At 40.9% G+C, this 21014-nt stretch overlaps 1 protein-coding gene across 9 annotated transcripts in view; it reads left to right on the plus strand.

Annotated features, from left to right (window-relative positions):
* GRAMD1B (GRAM domain containing 1B) overlaps positions 1-21014 on the plus strand; it is a 227160-nt gene that overhangs the window by 189491 nt on the left and 16655 nt on the right. For 8 of the 9 annotated variants that reach the window (XM_051985863.1, XM_051985865.1, XM_051985864.1 and 5 more), the window contains 10 exons: positions 3554-3638; positions 4663-4766; positions 5300-5395; positions 6540-6620; positions 11772-11887; positions 13078-13234; positions 17186-17375; positions 18302-18445; positions 19400-19518; positions 19676-19818. In XM_051985863.1, coding sequence (XP_051841823.1) covers positions 3554-3638; positions 4663-4766; positions 5300-5395; positions 6540-6620; positions 11772-11887; positions 13078-13234; positions 17186-17375; positions 18302-18445; positions 19400-19518; positions 19676-19818 — 1235 coding nt within the window. Of the gene's footprint in view, positions 1-689; positions 852-3553; positions 3639-4662; positions 4767-5299; positions 5396-6539; positions 6621-11771; positions 11888-13077; positions 13235-17185; positions 17376-18301; positions 18446-19399; positions 19519-19675; positions 19819-21014 lie in introns of those variants that run through there. The other variant, XM_051985871.1, reaches the window with a different exon arrangement.

A 21014-nucleotide genomic window follows, 5' to 3' on the forward strand; every position in this document is an offset into this window, starting at 1 on the left:
GTGTTAGTGCCGGGGGGGGGGCACTTCCCCTCCTTGCCCTTTGTGTGCCTGGGAAGTGACAGGCAGAGACTAAGAATTTGGGGATCCTACTCCTTTGTGGGCTTGGGTGAGCTCTGAGTCACCCCGTCATAAAGGCTCTATAATGAACACTCACTGGAGTGAGTCACTGGAGGGGCTGGAGCTTTGAACTCTGTAGCACGGCTATACCTGTCTGTTGAAACTACACCTGAGCTGGTCATCTGTCTGGGGCCCCTCTAGCGGGCCTCGGTGGACTTGGTTTGTCTGTCACACTTTTTGGCTCCAACCCGCTGCTTGGTATCTTTGGATGGACTCTGGGAGTTATAATTGCTCCTCGCTGGAAGGAAGCAGTTCACCCTACCTTTCACAGGGGATCTCCAGGAGTGGAGGTCACCACATTGTGAGCATAAGATGGGAGAAGGGGCACTCTACAGCAGGAGGCTGACCAGTGAGCTCCTCCCATGACCAATCCTGACCACATCCCTTTGGCTGGACAGATCTTGCATTGAAAAGGAGCCTGAGTGTGAAGGGAGAATACAGGACGGTCGCTTTGCCTTCCAGCCTGGTCACTTTTTTGCTGTCAATCCGGGCAAGACTGATTATTTACCCTGTGGACAGTGGAGGAAGGGAACACCAAGGAGCTGAACAAGTTAGGGTACCGGAAAGGAGGGGAGCAGAGGGGAGCAATGGACTCTTTGACAGAATCTGGAATCCTCTGGAGCCTAATGCTGGCTCAGGACAGCGAGTCTTTGCTGTATTACCTGCAGAGATTGGACAGCTCATCTGCAGGCTGCAAACACTGGCATTGCTGTGAATCTGAAGAAATCCCAGCAGTGAGTTTGCAATCTGATTATTTTCTGTCTCCCTCTGTTACAATTTCAAAATTCTTACCATTTCTCATTTTAACCTGTTTCGTGAGGGTTTACAAGTATTGCTAAAGAGGGTCCAGCCTAACCGGTTCTTGAATTCTTTAAAATACAGGCTGGAATTATAGCTAACTTTTGGAGGGAATAGTTCCAGAAATAAGAAGAGGGAATATTGATGTTAATGTCCTTCCCGCTAATATGTAATGCTTCAAGTTAGGGAAGAAAAGGCAAAAGTTAATTTTACTGTTGTGCTTCTGAAGCAGTCTATGCCAATAAACTACATTGGGGGTTAGTGAAATGAATGCCCAGGTTTGAAATGCTGAATTTTCGTCTTTACCCCTTGATTTTTGCTTCTGAAACTTAAGAGATCCCAGTGCTGAATATGAATTCCCTATTTCCCTACTCCTGAATCTGTAAAATTCTTGGAAAGAGGGAGAAGAGATAACTTGATTTGCCTGTGGTATGGGAAATGTGACTGCGCCTTCCATTCCTCTACACCTGTGGAGACCTTTCTCAGTTATACATTGAAAGTGTAAAGAGCTGGGTGTGGGAGAGGTGGAAAAAAAATTAAGGTTTTGAGGCCTGCAGCAGCTTAGATAACAGTGTTCTTGGGCTGGGGATCCACCTGAAATGGATTGGGAACACACTGCTAACCTGCAGGTCTCCAGGTGAGGCTAGTGCTCGTCTCATCTCTCCAGATACAGTCCTTAAAAACTTCAGCTGGTGAATGGGAGATACCAGTGTGATCTTTTGGGACTTCACTGTTCTTCACATGGACAAAGCTTGAGTATCTGCTTTCTGTGTCTGTCCTGGACAGGACACTGGACTTAAATAGCAGCTAGAGCCATAAGCAAAATCTTTATTGCAATGGTGACTAAGTAGAGGTATGTGAGGAATTGTTTCTGGAGAATTGTCCCATAGAATCTCTTGAAGTCTTTTCTAGGACTTGAATTTAGTGTAACTAATAGTGTCCCATTTAGGAAGATCATGTTTTTTAAGTGCAATTCATTTGGTATGCATTTAACAAAAGGAAAATTAGCTGAAATCTCTGAAGATATTGTCTTTTCTAGAAAGCCTTCACGGAAGACTTTGTGTCAGTGAGCTCAGGTAGTTCCAACACAAGGTAAAAAGTCATAGGTTTGAGTGCTGTCTTGATCTCCTAGAGAAATAACAATTCCATAGTCTCACTGCAGACAGGTGGGGTTGAACACAAAGGAAACTGGGTGGGAAAGTGTTTAGGGTCCCAAACAGTCCAGTGCCAGTACTGGAAATGTAACTGAAAGCATATACCTTTAGAGTAGTGATATGAACTAAAGACAGCCAATTCTAGAATCTGGTTGAAATCTATCAATTGTCTGCCTTAGATTGGGATTTCTTTGAGAACAGGAGCCGTCTTTTTGCCTTTTTTTTTTTTTTAAATCTCCAGCCCTTAGCACAGTTCCTGTTACATAGTAAGTGGGTACTGAATAAATGCTTTTTGACTTTCTTTTTATTCTTGCCTCTTGCAGGGACATTGTGCTTTACTGAAATTGCTTATGTGTTTTCAGAGTTCTTGCCTATTATAGATTGGGTTATGTGCCCTTAGGAAGCAAGAACCAGTTTATTTTTATCTTTATATTCAGTGATTGGCACATATGTAGTGTTTAATCAATGCTGTTGATTTCTTGATTGATCAGACTTTCAATGTTATGTCTAGAGAGATTAACTACTTAAGGGAGGTATATTATAATGGTGACTACTTTCATTTATGGTTGGACTACTTAACAGCTGATGCTCTTTCCAATTCTCAAAGTATGAATCTATTTATTGAGTTTTCTTCCAGAAGAGGAAACACCTTCGACCAATGTAGATTTTTGTACCTTCTCTCTTACTTTGGATATCACTAGAGCACTGTGAAATTAAATGACTTGCTCATTATTCAGAAGTGGACTTGAATTCATATCTTCTAAGCTCCAAAGCCTGTTCTTTATTCACTTTGTCACTGTTGATGAATCACCTTTTAAATAGGTTTGGATTTTAGGATCAATAGGCTACCTAATTAAAAACCAGACAACTTGAAGGGGGGGGAATGGTTTAAGAAATTGCTCACATCTCTCTCAGAAACATTTTTTTACAGTTCCAAACATTTACAATTAAAATTTGTTTTAATAGATATAATTACTACATGGAAAAGGCTATCACTAGTTGGGCACCAGGGAATTTGTCCCTTTCCTACACCTAAATTTTAGAACTCCCTTTATATTCATGTCCAATTCTTAGAGTTGGGGGTAAGAATTGTAATAACTTTAGAAGGTAACTTAGGGCTTCATGTTGCTTTGGAGAGGGGTGCTTCCCCTCCCTCCTGTCTGTTCTTGCCACACAGGTCAGGGCTGTGCATAATGTGGGTACACTTGTCCTTGTTAGCTTTTTCTCAACATGACCTTGGGAGGCAAAGTCTACTGCACTCTCTCTTTCTCTCCATCCCACCATCCCTCCTACTCCCTACTAAACCTCCTGCATAACTTGGCCTTGCTGTATATGTTGGATAAAAGCATTTCATTCCCTCCTTCTTAAAATAGGAGAAACCGCTCTCTGCTAATATGCCTCCCCTCTTTCCTGTACTCTCTACCTCTGGCCTCCCCAAGTGCTTTCCCCTTTTATCCCTCTAACCTTAGTTCTTTGTCACACAGGTATTAAGCCCAACTTACAAACAGCGGAATGAAGACTTTAGAAAGCTTTTCAAGCAACTTCCTGACACAGAGCGCCTCATCGTTGGTAAGCCAGAAGTGACCCCCAAATAGAAGCCATTACTCCAGCTATTTTGCTAGAGAAAGAATATGACCCTAAACTGCCATGTCTGCCTCTTAAAGCAGGACATTGGGCTAACACTTTGAGGTGGCCCATGGGACTTTGGGTGGGAGGAGATCCTTCCTTTTTTGGGGATGGTAAGATAACCCAACACCTATGCTGAGAGATTAGTACAGTACTTTACAAACTTTAACTAGATAAATATTGTTATTATTCTTATTATTTATTATCAAGCTGCAAATGCTTTTAGTCACATTATTTTTACCTGGTCTAGATGGGGAGTTTAGGCGGGGGAAATTTGTAAGGAGGTTGGAGAGCAAAGTTTGCAAAGCAGTTTTCTAGATTACTTTGACTCTCTGCTTCTGGCTTTCATGACTTAATGGCTAACAGCTGCCCCCTAGAATGTTCCCCTGGACTGAGGCAAATATCAATATCCCACTGTTCCTAGTTCGCGTTACTTAATCAGAATTTTCAAACCCAGGAAGTAACTGCTTCTTCAAATCCTTTAGGGAAACCTCTCTAATCATCCTGTGTGAATTTCCTCAAGCTGTTAGAGCTGTGTCAGGGAATCACCTCCAGCAATGGGTCACCCTTCTTTGGCACTCTGGCTTCCCCTGCCCCTGGAACATTCTTCTGCTTCTTTAGCCTCTGGATCAATAACCCCTTGAGCTAGAAATCATCCTTTTCCCTCCCAGCGCATTCTCTCTGCTCTCTGACATGGCTGACACGCTGCCTCCAGATAGGAAGGCCTCATGAATGGCTTTCTAAGATCTTTGGAGCATGAGATGCTTTAACTTCCGGCCCACTAGTGTGGGCACCTCTTGTTCCTGGTCAAGAGGGAGGTTCCCTTTTAGACCTGGGTCTTTAGTTTCTCAGAGCTAATTAGGGTCCCTTGTGGATGGGGTGGTGCATCCTAACTGCACTGACTTGGCGGCTGTTGGCTGGGGATGCTTCCTGCCTTTGACTTCCTTTCTTCTCTCTCCTGCTCTAGATTACTCATGTGCGCTCCAAAGAGACATTCTCCTCCAGGGCCGACTCTACCTCTCCGAAAATTGGATCTGTTTCTACAGCAACATCTTCCGCTGGGAAACTCTGGTAAATGCTTGAGGCTCCATTCCGCTTTGGAAGAGCTATGGCAATACCTTTCTGCCTTGGTTCCTGTACTAACTTCATGCTCTGTCCTGGGCCTTAATATAACTATATGAAAAGCACAGGCTTCAAGAAAATTGAGTTTTCTTTATTTGATCCACTTCCATTTCTGTTGAATATGGGAGGGAACATTGTGCATAAGAGACAAGGATGTGGAGGTACATGGAAAAGTGTAGATGGGACCTATGAAAATATGGAAGACAATTGAGAACATGGAAAGCAAATTGGAAGTGGAGGCAGGAGGTTTGAGTTCTGGTTCCTGATGTGCCAGCAATTAGTTATATTAATTATTATGGACCAAATTCTGTTTGCTTATCTTTAAATTGAGAGGGTTGACTTACCTGAGTTCCAGATCTTGATGTGTGTGGTTGATGATCTCGGTCAGTCTTTCTTAGTGCTATTGGACAATCTCTGCCAAACTGTAATTTTATGTCCTTTTTTCCTTCTTGTTCCTTCTCCCATCTTGTTGGGTACCCCAGCTAACAGTGCGATTGAAAGACATCTGCTCCATGACTAAAGAAAAAACAGCCCGACTCATTCCCAATGCAATCCAAGTTTGCACAGACACTGAAAAGGTAAAGTTATACCATTCCAGGAGCCCTTTTTACCCACCTGATTCAAATTCTCCCTCTGTTACCTCTCTCCCCACCTCTGCATCGATGTGCATGTTTCTAGTGTTACTATAATGGGACTAGAGGAAGAACACTGTGACAGCCTGGAGGCAGGAGCAGGAGGCAGACGAGCCTAAGCCAATTGGCTGGGGGGTTGGGTAGGCAGAGAGCTCTTGGGTAAAGTCAATTAAAATCGCAGGGATTGGTCCTGCCTGCCCAGGTATTCCTTTCCCTTCTCCAGGACAAACTCAATGTTTACATCAATGTTCAGTCATCTTAGGTCTTTGAAAAGCTTGCTATGATCACTGACCTTTAACTAGACCAGGAAGATTAATGGGATTAAGCCTGCTAAGGAAGGTAGAAAGGCCCAAAGCTTCCCGGGTTCAGAGCTCTTCATTATATAATAGAGGATAGAGGCTCAGGTTTTCCTCCTTTAGGTTGCCATTTTACCCTTTTGTTCTCCCTAATCAGAAGTGGAATAATAGTATTGAGAGTAAAAGAAAATCATATTCTAGGTAGTTGTTTTTGGTGGATGACTATGGAAAGTTTGGGAGGAAAGGAAGGTTGACTTATAATAGAGATGTGCCATTCTTGGTTTTCCAGCTTTTAACTGTTGTTTTTTGTCACATTCCCATCCCTTAACACTCCCCTCTAAAATACATGTGTATGTAATATTGTGGCCCAGCAATAATGCAGTTGGATAATACAATCCAACATACAGTTATTAAGCAACTATTAGGTGTAAGGCCCTGTGCTATTTTTCAAAGGATGTAAAGACAGCAGTAAAACACAAGGAATTTATATTGTAGTTTGGGGAACAGAAGGGAGTGTGGTACAGTGAGCAATATGACATGTGCAAAATAACTTCAAGAAGGAGAGAACATTATATTGTCTCTAGCTTATGCTTGTATCCTTGGCACTTTAGTCTGGCAGACAGTAGATACTTGATAAGTAGCTTATCATTCATTCATTCAAATTAAGAGTTAGTGGTGCTTAGCTTCTGACAAATAGAAAGAACTTCTAGAGGTAGAAGAGCCAAGTGGTTGTTTTACTATTACCCAATTTTTCTGAACAGGCCTGTCTTTTCTTTTTCTCTCTCTCTTGCCAGCACTTTTTTACATCCTTCGGGGCCCGAGATAGGACATACATGATGATGTTCCGGCTGTGGCAGAATGCCCTCCTAGAGAAGGTAAGCATATCCCCCCTTCTTAGAGTGCCTTTTTATTCTTTTTATTTTGTCTTTATAATACTTTGCCTTTAGAGAATTGGCTTTGGAGTTAAGAACATCTGAGTTCCAGACCCACCTCTGACCCATACTGACTGTGTGACCCTGGACAAGTCACTTTTAGTGTCCCAGGAAACTCCCAGATTTTATACTTGCTTAGAAGGTGGTGATCTGCATTGGTAAAGGAAGTTTTTCACCAAGAGTTCCCTAAGAAGATGAAAAATTGGGTCTAGTAAAAACCAAAGCAAAAAACAAAGCATTTGTTTTGCCTAAAAGGATTGTCCTAAAAATCCCATGCACCTATTTAAATGCTTTGGAAATAGTGGTATTCATTCAATCTGACCTTTGTGACCCCATTTGAAGATTTTTTGGCAGAAATACTGAAGTGGTTGGTCATTTGCTTCTCCAGCTTGTTTTCCCTAATGTAAACAGGGTTCAATGACTTGCATATAGCTAGGAAGTGTCTGCAGCCATATTTGAACTCAGGTTGTTGAGTCTTCCTGACTCTAGGCTCAGCACTCTACCCACTGTGTAAATGGCAGAGTACTATAAACTTCATCTGTCATCCGCTTCATTATCATCAGAGGCCCATGGAAAGAGGATCTGTTATGATTCTGGCCAAGAGAGAACATTCTGTAATAAAAATACTGGACTCAGAGTCGAGAAGAATCTGATGACTAACACTTTCTAGTCATGAAACATGGGCAAGATACTTACCCACTTTTCCTGGACATAAGAAGTCCTTTGAGAAGCGAATCAAAGCTGTAGTGGGCAGGGAGCTAAAGACCACCACATTCTGATTTAATGCTCCAAGGCCCCAGAGAAAAGAACTAGGAAGGACTAATAAATGGAAATAGGTCCCGGCTACTCTTGAGAGCAGTCCAGCAGTTCAGTAGCTTTGGTTTTTGCTTTCTTCCATGGGAGTGAGCTCAGGTGTTCAAGCAGAGGCTCTCTAGGATGTTACTGGGAGAATTCCTTCTTGGGTCAAAGAGATTTAAAGAGATGTACTTCAAGGCCCTTTCTCACTCTAAGCATCTAGGTTCTTTGAGAATACTAGAATGTGGCAGAAGAGACCTGGGTTCAAACCCCATCTTTAATATTTAATTAGCTGTATGACCTTGACCACTAATTTCTCCAAGGCTCGTCTATAAAATTAGGAGGCAGAACAAAGGAATATACCTACCTTGAAGATTTTAAGCATCAAATGAGGTAATACATTCAAAAGCTTTTTCAAACCTTAAAAACCTCGTAAAAATATCAGTTCTTATTCTCCCAGAATCAACTCTGACTGCTTTTGTCTCGTCCTGAATATATGTTTCCCCTGTTGCTCTAAGAAGCCTCAAAGCTGGGAATAGGAAATTGGTTATTAAGCAGTTGCTGGAAGAATTTAAATGAATCTTGAAAGTACCATCCCTCAAATTCTGAAGGAGGAAGAAGTCAAATCAAATTGGTATTTATTAATGGCTTATTATTGCCAAGCACTGAGCTAAACATTGGAAAGATACTTCTTGCCCTCAAGGAACACAAAAAAGGAAGCTGAAAAGAGGGAGAAGTGGAGGTGTGAGGAAAGATGTGATAGAGGAAGTTTAGAGAGACATGAGTGCAGCACAGAGAGAAAAGAAGATGAGGCTGGTCGGGGCTCTTTCCTTAAATGGAAATTCTGGGAAGAACTGCCAATCAGAGAGAGCAGTGGATTGTCCTGGAGAAGATCAGGAATGGAGTGAACCCCTTCAGGGTAAGGAAGTTGCTCTGTAGGGGTAGAGAAAGTCTAGAGAGTGATGAGCAGAATCTGGAGAAGAATGCAGACATGACTGGTTTGGATGCTTTCCTTAAAACAGGGGTCTGGATATATACCATAGGCGTCTTAAGTCAGTCATTGCCCGGAGTTAAGATTTCAGTGGCTATAGGGATCTGTCCTGATTCCAGCTTGGGGAAAGAGGTGGGGGAGTCAAAGATAAAAAAGAACTCTAGTTTTTAGAAGTTAGTTTAGAAGAAGTTTTAGTCTCATGATAAAGACAGACACTTACCTGTCCATGGAAAAGGCCAAAGGAAATATGCAAACGAAACAAACAAGTATATTAAGAATTCAACAAACATCTGTTAAACATATACTGTGTTTGAAGCATAGAGTTTACATGGGGAAAAACATGCAAAGATAATTTGAGATATTGCCTTTCTCATAGAATGCTCAGTTCAGCAAGATAATAAGACCTTCCCAAATAACTTTAATAATAATAACTGCCATTTATACAGTGATTTAAGGTTTTCAAAACATTTTACACACACACACATATTTATATATATGTGTGTGTATGTATGTATGTATGTATGTATTCTCTCATTAAACAACTTGTGCCTGGCGCTATACTAAATGCTGGGGATACAAATAATAAAAAACAGCTTTGCCCTCAAGAAATCTGAAAGAAGGGGAAGATATCACAGGAAGGACTCAGCTGGGGATGTGAGGGGGGAGGAGAGGTGGGAGAGTTCCGGAGAATTACAAAAGCAGCCTCGGCCCGCTTTTGGAGAAGAGGGGAAAAACTGTGTGGAACCTCTTTAAAAATAGAGGTCCTGGAGTGAGGTTCTGCTCTCTAGCTAAAGCCTAATCAGAGAGGTTGAGGGTCCTGATGATTTGTGAGTGTGAGGCAGACTTGATCTTGAAGCATAAGAATATTTACCAATGCTGTTTTTCCTTTGGAGAAAATTATAAGGAGGTCCAAAGAAGTCTCAAAAAGCAGGATCTCCTGGGAGTTAATAAATGCCTTCACAAAAGAACCCCAAATAGAACTCTGATTCATGGATTAGTTAAGTCAGATCCATCAGTAGGGGTGAAGGGCAGGACTTGGCTTTGGCCCAAGCCTTTGAAATTTAGAGGGCATTGATATCACTTGTACTTCTTCAAAAGATCAAAGAGTTTAGCTTAGCTTATAGTTAGCCAGAGTCTAGTTAAAATAGGAAGCTGTAAAATAGCTAATTTCCTTCCTTCCCTACTTCCAGTGCCCTTACCCAACCATGCCCTGTTCCCTCTTCCAAGGTTGACTTTCCTAGCAATAGTAGCCTGGCATTCTAAAATTCCTCCCCCTCTTCCATAGGGCTTTGTTTCTCCATGTCTGGGGCACCTATTTCACCTTCCATGTGGCTTAATTTCTGAAGTGTTGATCATGGTTTTGTGCAAAATTATTTTCTTCCTGTCTTCCCTATATAGTCTGAACCTTAGACTTTACGGTATATATCAGTAATTGAATTTGATTAGGAAAAGTAGGGGTAGAGATGGATTAAGAACTAAAGAGACAAACAAATAGAAAGAAATGAGACATCCCAGAGAGGTGTGTGGTATATGTGAAAGAAAGCTGAGGATAAGGGGAAGAGGGGAACAAATAGTAGATACATCCCTCCCACTTTGTGTGGGGCCTCCTTAAGAGCATGTCAGACATGGGCAAGGCATTTCCTTTTGCCTCACTCCCCTATTCTCAGAAGTAGTTTGTTGGCCCTCCCTAACATTCCAGTCGGTACACAGAGGTAGGAAAAATTAATATTCCTGTCATTGCAAACCACTAGCTTCTCTCTGTTTGTAGAAATGACCATGCTCAAGGAATAGAGGGAGGTCTAAGAGTGGGCTAATGTCTCCACACACTCTTAAAGATAAAACAAACAAAAATACTTTTGGTTTGATTCTAGATTTAATTTATAGCCCTGCCTTCCTTCTTTACCTTCTGCCTTTCCCCACTACCTTCTTTTACTTTCCCAAACTCCTACTTGCAAGTACATAAACATTTGGTCAAATGAAATAACGTATGTAAAGTGTTCTATAAATGTTAGCTACAGTTTTTATTATCTGCCTTGAAGCAGCCCACTCAGAATCCTTCTCGATTACCCACCCACCCTGTTCCAGCCCAATTTTCCTTTCTCTAGCAGAGATATTAAACCCCATGAGAACTAAGCTAAAACAGCAATGGGCAAGGAGCCAAAGACTACTGTATTCCTATTAAATCCATCTTGTGGTGGCCCCCAGAGAGCACAATAAAGACCAATGGATGGGAGTTCTAAGGAAGAAGGTTCCAGCTCATTATAAGGAATGAATGTCTTCATTGCTAGATCTGTCTAGCAATAAAATGGTTTTGTTCATTTGGTAGGTAACTCATTCCTGAAGGTGTTCCCGGAAGACAGAGGCTGACATGACCATTTGCCAAGGATATTATAAAAGGGATTTTTTCCTGAGGGGGAGATTTAGCCAGATTTGTTCTCAGGTCTTTTTTCAACTCAGAGCTTTAAATTTTTTTTTAACCTATTAACTTCTGATTTCATGGAGTCATAGAGTTGAAAAAAAAAAACCCTGCTTTACCTAAAGCAATATCTGAGCACATATCTCCTTTATAATAATAAGGACAAGGATTTCATACAGCTTCCACAAGCATCATGATCAGAGTACAATTAGGACTGGCACTCCCTATATTCTTAACTCTGTCCCTTTCTTTATATTAACTGATTGCCTGATTGAGCTTTTGGACCTCTGAAACCTTCAGGGCTTTTTCACTTGAACTCTTTTCTCTACCATTCTGTCTGCTTTTTGCTTCTTTTAATCTATATGAAATTTAGCATTTACCTTACTAGATCAGGTATCTAATTCTAGCCTATTGTCAATCTGTTTTTAGATTATGCTTTTCTCATCCCAACATATTAACTGCCCTTCCCAGCTTCCTGGTGCCTTCATATTTGATTAGCAAGCTATTTGTGCTTTTTTCTAAGTCAAATTTGATAACCAAATTTCTTTGTAGTCTCAGTATTACTTTTTTAAATGTCCTTCAATATTGGGGTATAATTGTGTGTGTGACTAGCATCTCCAAAATAGTCAAATTAGTCCCTTCCTCCATACTCATTGTAGGGAATGAAAGATCATTTGTAGTAGAAGTAAAAAGAAAAAAAAAAAACAAACAAAAATCTTTGGGAGGAAGCAGAGATATTGCCAGAGAACAATTGTCTGTCAAAAAATCCTTTTCTTGGCTAACAAGATCATAACTCTTCTTGGGTTTGGTGATGAGCAGTCAGACTTTTCCCTCTCCATAAAAAAGAGCAAGTCTGAAGAAGGGTGAAAAGCTTCTATTTTCTCCCATCTAGCCCCTATGTCCCAAGGAGCTGTGGCACTTCGTCCATCAGTGTTACGGAAACGAATTGGGCCTGACTAGTGATGATGAGGATTATGTACCTCCAGATGATGACTTCAACACAATGGGGTGAGTGATGGCAGTTTGGGGTTCTTTTCTCTGTGTTTTTTCTCTCCTTGCAGTGGTGCCTAAAGGCATGGAAAATGAGGTTGGACTAGAATTTCAGGCCAAGAGAAGGGATTTCCATACCCTCAGGGATCTATAGATCCATTGAGTTAACTAGGACATAGACATTAAAATAATTTAGGACTATATACCTCCATTAAAATCGCACTCCAGTGCATCATCATGGCATGGAATTGATCCTGAATGCTTGAAGGCTACATCAGTCCAAACACAGGCTTCAAATCAACAGTTTTACTAAACTGTAATGTCTTTGAATAAGGGACCATCAATAGACTCTGGAGATCTGTCTCCAAGGACTAACTTTGCTAAATTTGGAGAGGCATATTACTAGAAAGTAAGCCAGGTTGATGAATGTTTTCAACCACAATTCAAAGGTTACCTACTAACATGGAGGTGTTGTGATTTGCAGTGGTGGAAGGAGTACCCAGATGAATGCAATCACAGGTCTTTGAAGAAGGAACATTCCAGAAAGCACAAATTGATTTAATACAAAAGAGAAAGAATAGTATAATGGAAAGACTTAAATTCAGAAAAACTAATCTCAATTCTACTGTGTCACCTTAGGCAATCATTTAACTTATTTAGTTTTCTGCATCTGTAAAATGGGAATAAAAATTCTTCCATAACCTGACAGTGGTTTAGTGTGAATGTCTTACTTTGAAAAATTGTTATAGAAATGTGAGTTATTATTGGGGATGCTGATCCCACTGGGGGAAGTGAAATAGTAAAAATTATCAGAGAATTTGGTAATAAAGCCAGTGAAAAGGAGTACTATCAGGTGATATTCATTTCCAACCAGAAATTTTAAATTTAAAATGCCCTTGGGCCCATTTTAAAGAGGAGAAAGGAGAATATTCTAGGTTAGAGACGTAGGAGAATATGTGATATATCGTTCAGGAAAGATATCCCAGAGGTGAAAAAGTATATTTGGACATGGACCGAGAGGTAGAAATGGACATTCGAAAAAGAGTTCATTGTCAAGTTTCCCTAGTTTTAAGGCAGGTGATAGAATTAAGGGACATTTGGAATGGTCTAGCTCAGCTCTCGGCTTCTGCCTTCTGGGTAGGTGGAAGGGAGGGAGTCTGCCTTAGTGGGCATTGATTGTCCTCTTCTTTGGCTCTGCTCCCCTTCAGCTACTGTGAGGAGCTCCCGGTAGAAGAGAATGAGGTGAATGACAGCTCCTCCAAAAGCAGCATAGAGACTAAGCCAGATGCCAGCCCACAGCTGCCGAAGAAGTCTATCACCAACAGCACGCTGACCTCCACCGGGAGCAGCGAAGCCCCTGTTTCGGTATGGATTGTGACCCTTGCTCCGCGCCTGATTTAGTAGCCCTTTTTTCCCTAGCCTCGCCGAATCAGCCTCATTAGAGGTAATTGACCTGGGAAAGTAAGTCGGAGTAAGGGCAGTGATATGCTGGTAAATGTTTAACAACTGGATTTCAAAAAAAAAAAAAAAAAAAGTACAACATAGCACATTTTAAAGTTAAATCTATTTTATTAACATTTATCTCTTAATTAAGTCTAGACAATCAATAAAACAATAAATAAAGCCCTGATTTTTAGCCTTTGCTGATTTCTGAAGAGTTAATAATGCTCATGCTGAAAATTCAACAATCTGCTCTGGTGAGCCAGCGCATCCCTGGGTGAGAGTATTTGTGATTTATGTCAGTTAATTCAGGGAGGAATTTCCTGAACGATAAGATCTCTTCCAGAGATGACTTGGTCACTGAGTAAGTATTTATTGATTCACCTCAGGTCAATAGCAGTATCAGGCACTAAGCACCTGAAATTCAAGATAGGGCATAAATATAATCTGTTCCTTTGAGAAGAATAGATCAAATCAAATAGAAGAGTCAGTAAGGCTTATGAAGTGACTCAGAGCTGGAGGAAGAGTAGTGGAATGGAGATCCAGACATTTCCCAGAAAGTTCCATTTATATGGGTTCTAAGCAGATGAAAACCATTTTCAAATGCTTTCCATAATGACTTTCTTTCTGCTGCCCTACTTCACTTCTCCCTTGAGCCCAGCTCTTGCCTTTCCCAACTTGGAGAGTATTTATTGCCCAGGGTTTCCACCCTAGGCACTCAGGAGTTGCACAATTTTATGCTTTTGAGGAGGTTGGCATTGAGCAGCTAAGGCCATTACTCAATTTATATGTAGCTCTGGTCCCTGACCCCTCTTAGAACAAAAAGGGAAAGGAAATATTTCCAGTTCTGTTCTTCAAGATCTTTGTGGCCTAGCTGAGGAAGCAAAGTCCTGGGAAGAATCGAGGAATATATTGTAAGGTTTTAGAATTTGGGGGCTTCACTAAGGAAAGAAAACAAGAGAAAGTGGGCTTAAAGATCATTCAGAGCTCTTAGAAGCAATGACATCTGGGTTTGTGTCTCCCTGTCATTCTTCTCTAAGTCTCTTCTCTCCATCTGTTCCTATTTTCTCACAAGAGTGTTAGAACAAATATAATAATAACACTAGAAGAAACCTGGGAATTTCTTGGAATAGAAGTGCTATTTAGTGGCAAAGTGGCATTGCTGTGTCCAGTTATATGAATATTATAGGGGTATATAATGGAACCCTAGGAGAGAGCTTCTTCTTTGAGTTAAGACTAGACTATATGTCCTTAGACTCCCTAATGGGAGATATTGAACCTAGCTAAGGATGCCATCTTTTAGATCAGGCTTAAAGTGAAATAACCACCTTATAAGCCTCCCAGGAGGCCCTTGACATTATTCGAACCATAATACTCTGTGCACAGAGAAGGAACCCTAGTTCTCACAGCAAGCATGTAGCAGATCTGTATATGGATGAATGCACCCAGTATGACTTTGAGTCTTTTTTTTTTTAATAACTTTTTATTGACAGAACCCATGCCAGGGTAATTTTTTACAACATTATCCCTTGCACTCACTTCTGTTCTGATTTTTCCCCTCCCTCCCTCCACCCCCTCCCCCAGATGGCAAGCAGTCCTTTACATGTTGAATAAGTTACAGTATATCCTAGATACAACATATGTGTGCAGAACCGAACAGTTCTCTTGTTGCACAGGGAGAATTGGATTCAGAAGGTATAAATAACCCGGGAAGAAAAACAAAATGCAAGCAGTTTATATTCATTTCCCAGTGTTCTTTCTTTGGGTGTAGCTGCTTCTGTCCATTCTTGATCAATTGAAACTGAATTAGCTCTCTTTATCGAAGAGATCCCTTTCCATCAGAATACATCCTCAAACTGTATCGTTGTTGAGGTATATAATGATCTCCTGGTTCTGCTCATTTCACTCAGCATCAGTTCATGTAAGTCTCGCCAGTCCTCTCTGTATTCATCCTGCTGGTCATTCCTTACAGAACAATAATATTCCATAATGTTCATATACCACAATTTACCCAACCATTCTCCAATTGATGGACATCCATTCATTTTCCAGTTTCTAGCCACTACAAACAGGACTGCCACAAACATTTTGGCACATACAGGTCCCTTTCCCTTCTTTAGTATCTCTTTGGGGTATAAGCCCAGTAGTAACACTGCTGGATCAAAGGGTATGCACAGTTTGATAACTTTTTGAGCATAGTTCCAAATTGCTCTCCAGAATGGCGGGATGTGTTCACAATTCCACCAACAATGTATCAGTGTCCCTGTTTTTCCACATCCCCTCCAACATTCCACATTATCTTTCCCTGTCACTCTAGCCAATCTGACAGATGTGTAGTGGTATCTCAGAGTTGTCTTAATTTGCATTTCTCTGATTAAAAATGATTTGGAGCATCTTTTCATGTGTCTATAAATAGTTTCAATTTCTTCATCTGAGAATTGTCTGTTCATATCCTTTGACCATTTATCAATTGGAGAATGGCTTGATTTCTTATAAATTAGAGTCAATTCTCTATATATTTTGGAAATGAGGCCTTTATCAGAACCTTTGACTGTAAAAATGTTTTCCCACTTTATTGTTTTCCTTCTAATCTTGTCTGCATTTGTTTTGTTTGTACAAAAATTTTTCAATTTGATATAATCAAAATTTTCTATTTTTTTGTGATCAGTAGTGATCTCTAGTTCTTCTTTGGTCATAAATTCCGCCCTCTTCCACAGGTTTGAGAAATAAACTATCCTATGCTCTTCCAATTTATTTATAGTTTCATTCTTTATGCCTAGGTCATGAACCCATTTTGACCTTATCTTGGTGTACGGTGTTAAGTGTGGGTCAATGCCTAGTTTCTGCCATACTAATTTCCAATTTTCCCAGCAATTTTTGTCAAATAATGCATTCTTATCCCAAAAACTGGGGTCTGTGGGTTTGTCAAATACTATATTATTAAAGTTATTGGCTGTTTTGTCCTTTGAACCTAACCTGTTCCACTGATCAACTAGTCTATTTCTTAGCCAATACCAGATAGTTTTAGTAACTGCTCCTTTATAATATAATTTTAGATCTGGTACAGCTAGGCCACCTTCATTTAATTTTTTTTTTCATTAATTCCCTTGAAATTCTTGACCTTTTGTTTTTCCATATGAACTTTGTTGTTATTTTTTCTAGGTCATCAAAGTAGTTTTTTGGGAGTCTTGATTGGAATAGTGCTAATTAAATAGATTAGTTTGGGTAGTATTGTCATCTTTATTATATTTGCTCGCCCAATCCAAGAGCATTTAATATTTTTCCAGTTGGTTAGATCAGACTTAATTTGTGTGGAAAGTGTTTTGTAGTTTTGCTCATAAAGTTTCTGATTTTCCCTTGGCAGATAGATTCCTAAATATTTTATACAATCAGTAGTTACTTTAAATGGAATTTCTTTTTTTAACTCTAACTGTTGGATTTTGTTAGTGATATACAAGAATGCTGATGACTTATGTGGGTTTATTTTGTATCCTGAAACTTTGCTGAAGGTGTGGATTGTTTCTAATAACTTTTTAGTAGAGTTTCTGGGGTTCTCTAAGTATACTATCATATCATCAGCAAAGAGTGATAATTTGGTTTCCTCATTGCCTATCTTATTCTTTTAATCTCTTTCTCAACTCTTATTGCCAAAGCTAGCATTTCTAATACAATATTTAATAGCAATGGTGATAGTGGGCAACCTTGTTTCACTCCTGATCTTATTGGGAATGTTTGCAGTTATGACTCTGAATCTTTTGAGTGGTGACCACTCTAGAAATGATAGCATTTTATTGCTTGAATGATTACTCAACCTTTCTTCCTGAGTCACAGCATCTTTGGTCATGGAAGAATGTAACCCCTCTGTCTTTGCCACAGTTTGATGGATTGCCCCTGGAAGAAGAAGGGGTAGAAGGGGATGGCCCCCTGGAGAAGGAGCTCACAATTGACAACATTATTGGGGAGAAGATCGAGATCCTTGCTCCAGTGAACTCACCCTCTTTGGATTTTAATGATAATGAGGATCTTCCTACTGAGCTCAGTGATTCATCAGACACCCATGATGAAGGTAGCAGCTTAGACAAGGACTTGTTTTTCTTCATTGCTAATGGGGGAGGCTGAAATGATATCCCTAATTAGATTCTTGAGTTTATCTCTCTGCTCATTGTAGAACCAGATGTAGGCAATATGGTTAAGTAAGGGAAATTGAACTGAAGTGAGTCCTCTTCCCTCCCCAAACCTGTCTCCTTGCTTTGGTATTCATGCTGACTACTGCATCATTCTAGGGCTAGTTTTCCTACAGTTTTATGCTTTATCTACCAGCCAAGGGTTATCACTATACTCCTCCCATGGAAACTTGCATCCCCACAGGATTGGAGTGGTAGTCAAGTATTTGCTAGTATATTAATGGGCCAGGGCTATTATTCCTTGGTTAAAAGTACATTTTGATTGGAGACTTTTAGAGTTATTGCCTCCTCCTTCCATTTGCTGTCTTAAGTCACCGATCATTAATGGTAGGAAGTTCAGACTTGGTTGGCGTATTAGTGTGGTGCCTTGGCAGACTGATGAGGAAACTATTAGGGTTCTGTGAACCTGATGATTCCTTCACTTGAGATTTACTGAGGAGATAGCCTCTTGCTGGACCTTCCCACAATGATAGCCTCAAGTCATCTGAGTACAAAAGATTCTGCATTTCCAGTTCATAGAAGCCAAATTCATTAATTAATCATTAACTGGTGCCTCCCCATTGGCTAATTGATTGTTGGTTAATGACTAGTGAATGTAATCAGCTCTCTATTATTTAACTGTGAATGAACTAATTTGTGAACTACACAACTGAAAACCTGTTCCAAGTGTCCCACTACTGTCCCCTGTTCAGCAGACAGGCCTTCATCTAGAACCTTGCCTAGCATACTGATTCCAATACAAAAATAATTATTTTGGAGATAAGCTGGTGCTCATCTGCAGCTTCTTTTTATGCTGTCTTCCCTGCAGGAGAAGTCCAAGCTTTCTATGAAGATTTGAGTGGCCGGCAGTATGTGAATGAGGTTTTTAACTTCAGTGTTGACAAACTGTATGACCTGCTCTTCACGGACTCTCCCTTTCAGAGGGATTTCATGGAGCAGCGTCGCTTCTCTGGTTCGTTTCATATGAGTCTCTTTTTTCTTCCTCACTGGCTCTTCCTTGTTTTCTTTTACTTCCTCTGTGCATTCCCTTCCTTTTCTTCTCAATTCTTTCTCTTCTGTCTTCTAACCAGCTTCTCTTCCCTGGGTCCCTTCTTTTTTGACTCCCCTCTTCCTCTCCCCCTTTATCTTCTCTTTCCTTTCCCCTGTTTTCATCTTCTAAATTTCCTTCTCCCATCTCCCTCATAACCTCTCTCTTTTCTTTCCTTCCCTTATATCACTTCCTTGCTTTTATCCTTGCTCTTTCTACTTTGTACGCCTTCTCAACCCAACATATAAGAATGTATCTCTCCCCTTCTTCCACCAGAATCACAGTTGGGAACTCCAGTTTTGGAGTCTCCAATGGCCCTTCCCTTGGAACTCTGTTCTGGCAGTCTCACACCTTGTGCTCTAGACTTAGCATAGGCAGACAACACCCTGCCCTTTGTACATGCAATCCAGTTCATTGTGTAGTGAGCATAATGTCTCAGTCTGCTCCTCTGCTAGCGGGAAGGCATTCACAGGGTACTGAAGAGTCGTGGTGGATGAGAAAGAAGGACTTTTTCCCAGGAGAACCCAGACCTTCCTAACAGTAACTCCAGTGTTGCCAGAAGCCTCGTAGGTGGCCCCAAGACCTCTGCCCCTGCCCCGTTGGAATTCCTGAGCTCTGTGCTGAATTTCGGCAGCACTACAATAAGCCCCATTCTCCTTCTACTCGTCCTGCCTCCCACCCATCCACTCAGCCCTCCTTCCTTTTTTCCTGCCCCTCTCTCCACTGTCCCTCCCCTCATCCTCAAGTTCCCATTGGCCTTTCCTGAGGGACTAGTTGTCCACTCCCAGAAGCTGAGAACAGTTCCCTTGGAAGTAAAATTCAAATCAGGCTTCCTCTTTTTTCCCTCTCCCTCATCCCTCACCCCCTCACTACTACTAGATATCATTTTTCATCCATGGAAAAAGGAGGACAATGGAAACCAGAGTCGAGTGATTCTCTACACCATCACCCTCACCAACCCTCTGGCTCCCAAAACTGCCACTGTTACAGAGACTCAGGTAAATAAAGCATAAAAGGGAAAAAAATCAGGAGTCCCTCAAGGGCCAAGAAGTGAGGGCAGAATCTCAGACCCCAGTGTTTCTTTGGGAAGCGGGGGTAGGGGAACCAACCTGGTCTCCTTTTGTCCTGCCCCATGGCTCCCTTCTCACTTCATAGACCATGTACAAGGCCTGCCAGGAGAGCGAATGCTACGTGATAGATGCTGAGGTGCTCACCCACGATGTGCCATACCATGACTACTTCTATACCATCAACCGCTACACACTCACCCGTGTGGCTCGAAACAAGAGCCGACTCAGGTATTGACATCCCAGAGGTGTGGGTGGGCCAGCAGGAAGCTCTTCGAGGAGACCCTGAAACAGAGCACACCCATCTGGTTCAATGAGATCATAATTGTGGAGCCCACTAGAGGTCATCTAATGCGTTTCCCTCATCTTAAAAGTGAGGGGAAAGTTCAGCAAAAGTGACCCAAAGTCACACAAGTATTAAGTAACAGCCCATGGCTTGACTCCATTTTCAGGACTTTTCCCACTGGTTGTTGGAAATGAAATGGGATTAGATGTTGCTTCAGCCTTTGACTTTTGTTAGTCTTAATGCAGCTTCCAGGATGCTTATGATATTATAGGCTAAAAGTTGCTCTGAAGCAGCTGAAGTCTATAGTTTATAAAGTTGTAGAAGATGTTGGGAGGAAGGATATAAGATATTTAGCTCAGAAAGGGGAGAAAACCCAAAGATGGAAGATGACAGGGAAGAATACCATGGTGGAAAAGGAAAAAGAAGCATCAGAGTCTGAGGTTATGGAGAAATGGGTTGGAACAGCCAGAAATGTCTATCAAAATCAACTGAAACACACCATTTCCAAAGCTTCTTGTGGCCTTTCACATACAAGCACTCTACTTCATCTTAATGAATGCATTATATTGTGTTACTTACGTATGTGTCTTATCTTCCTCATTAGACAGTGAGTTCCTAGAGGATTGAGATCATGTCTTGGATTTTGTAGTAACTCCTTTAATTTCTAACATAGTACTTTGTACAGAGTAGGCACTTAATTGATGCTTGCTGAATGATTATGTTAAGTTCTTCACAGAAAGATATCAGAGTTGGGAGGGACCTCAGAAGCTATCTCATCTTATGAGTATGTGATTGTTTGTATGTGTATATATATGTGTGTGTGTGTGGTAGCTCTCTTAGTTTCTAACAGTATTTTGTACAGAGTAGGAGTAGGCATTTAGTTAATGCTTACTGAATGATTATGTTAAGTTCTTCACAGAAGATTATCAGTTGGGAAGGACCTACTAGTATGTGACTATATGTACATAAACACACGTGTGTGTGTGTGTGTGTGTGTGTGTGTGTGTGTGTGTGTGTGCGCCTACATACATACACACACATATACACACCCACTGTATCTATAACCAAGAAAACTCACCAACCAATTTTGGCTCAAAGATTCCACTAAAGGGGAACCTCCTAGCCCTCGAATGAGCCCTTT

The sequence above is a fragment of the Antechinus flavipes genome, chromosome 3, assembly GCF_016432865.1.
Source record: "Antechinus flavipes isolate AdamAnt ecotype Samford, QLD, Australia chromosome 3, AdamAnt_v2, whole genome shotgun sequence".
NCBI classification, from domain to species: domain Eukaryota; kingdom Metazoa; phylum Chordata; class Mammalia; order Dasyuromorphia; family Dasyuridae; genus Antechinus; species Antechinus flavipes.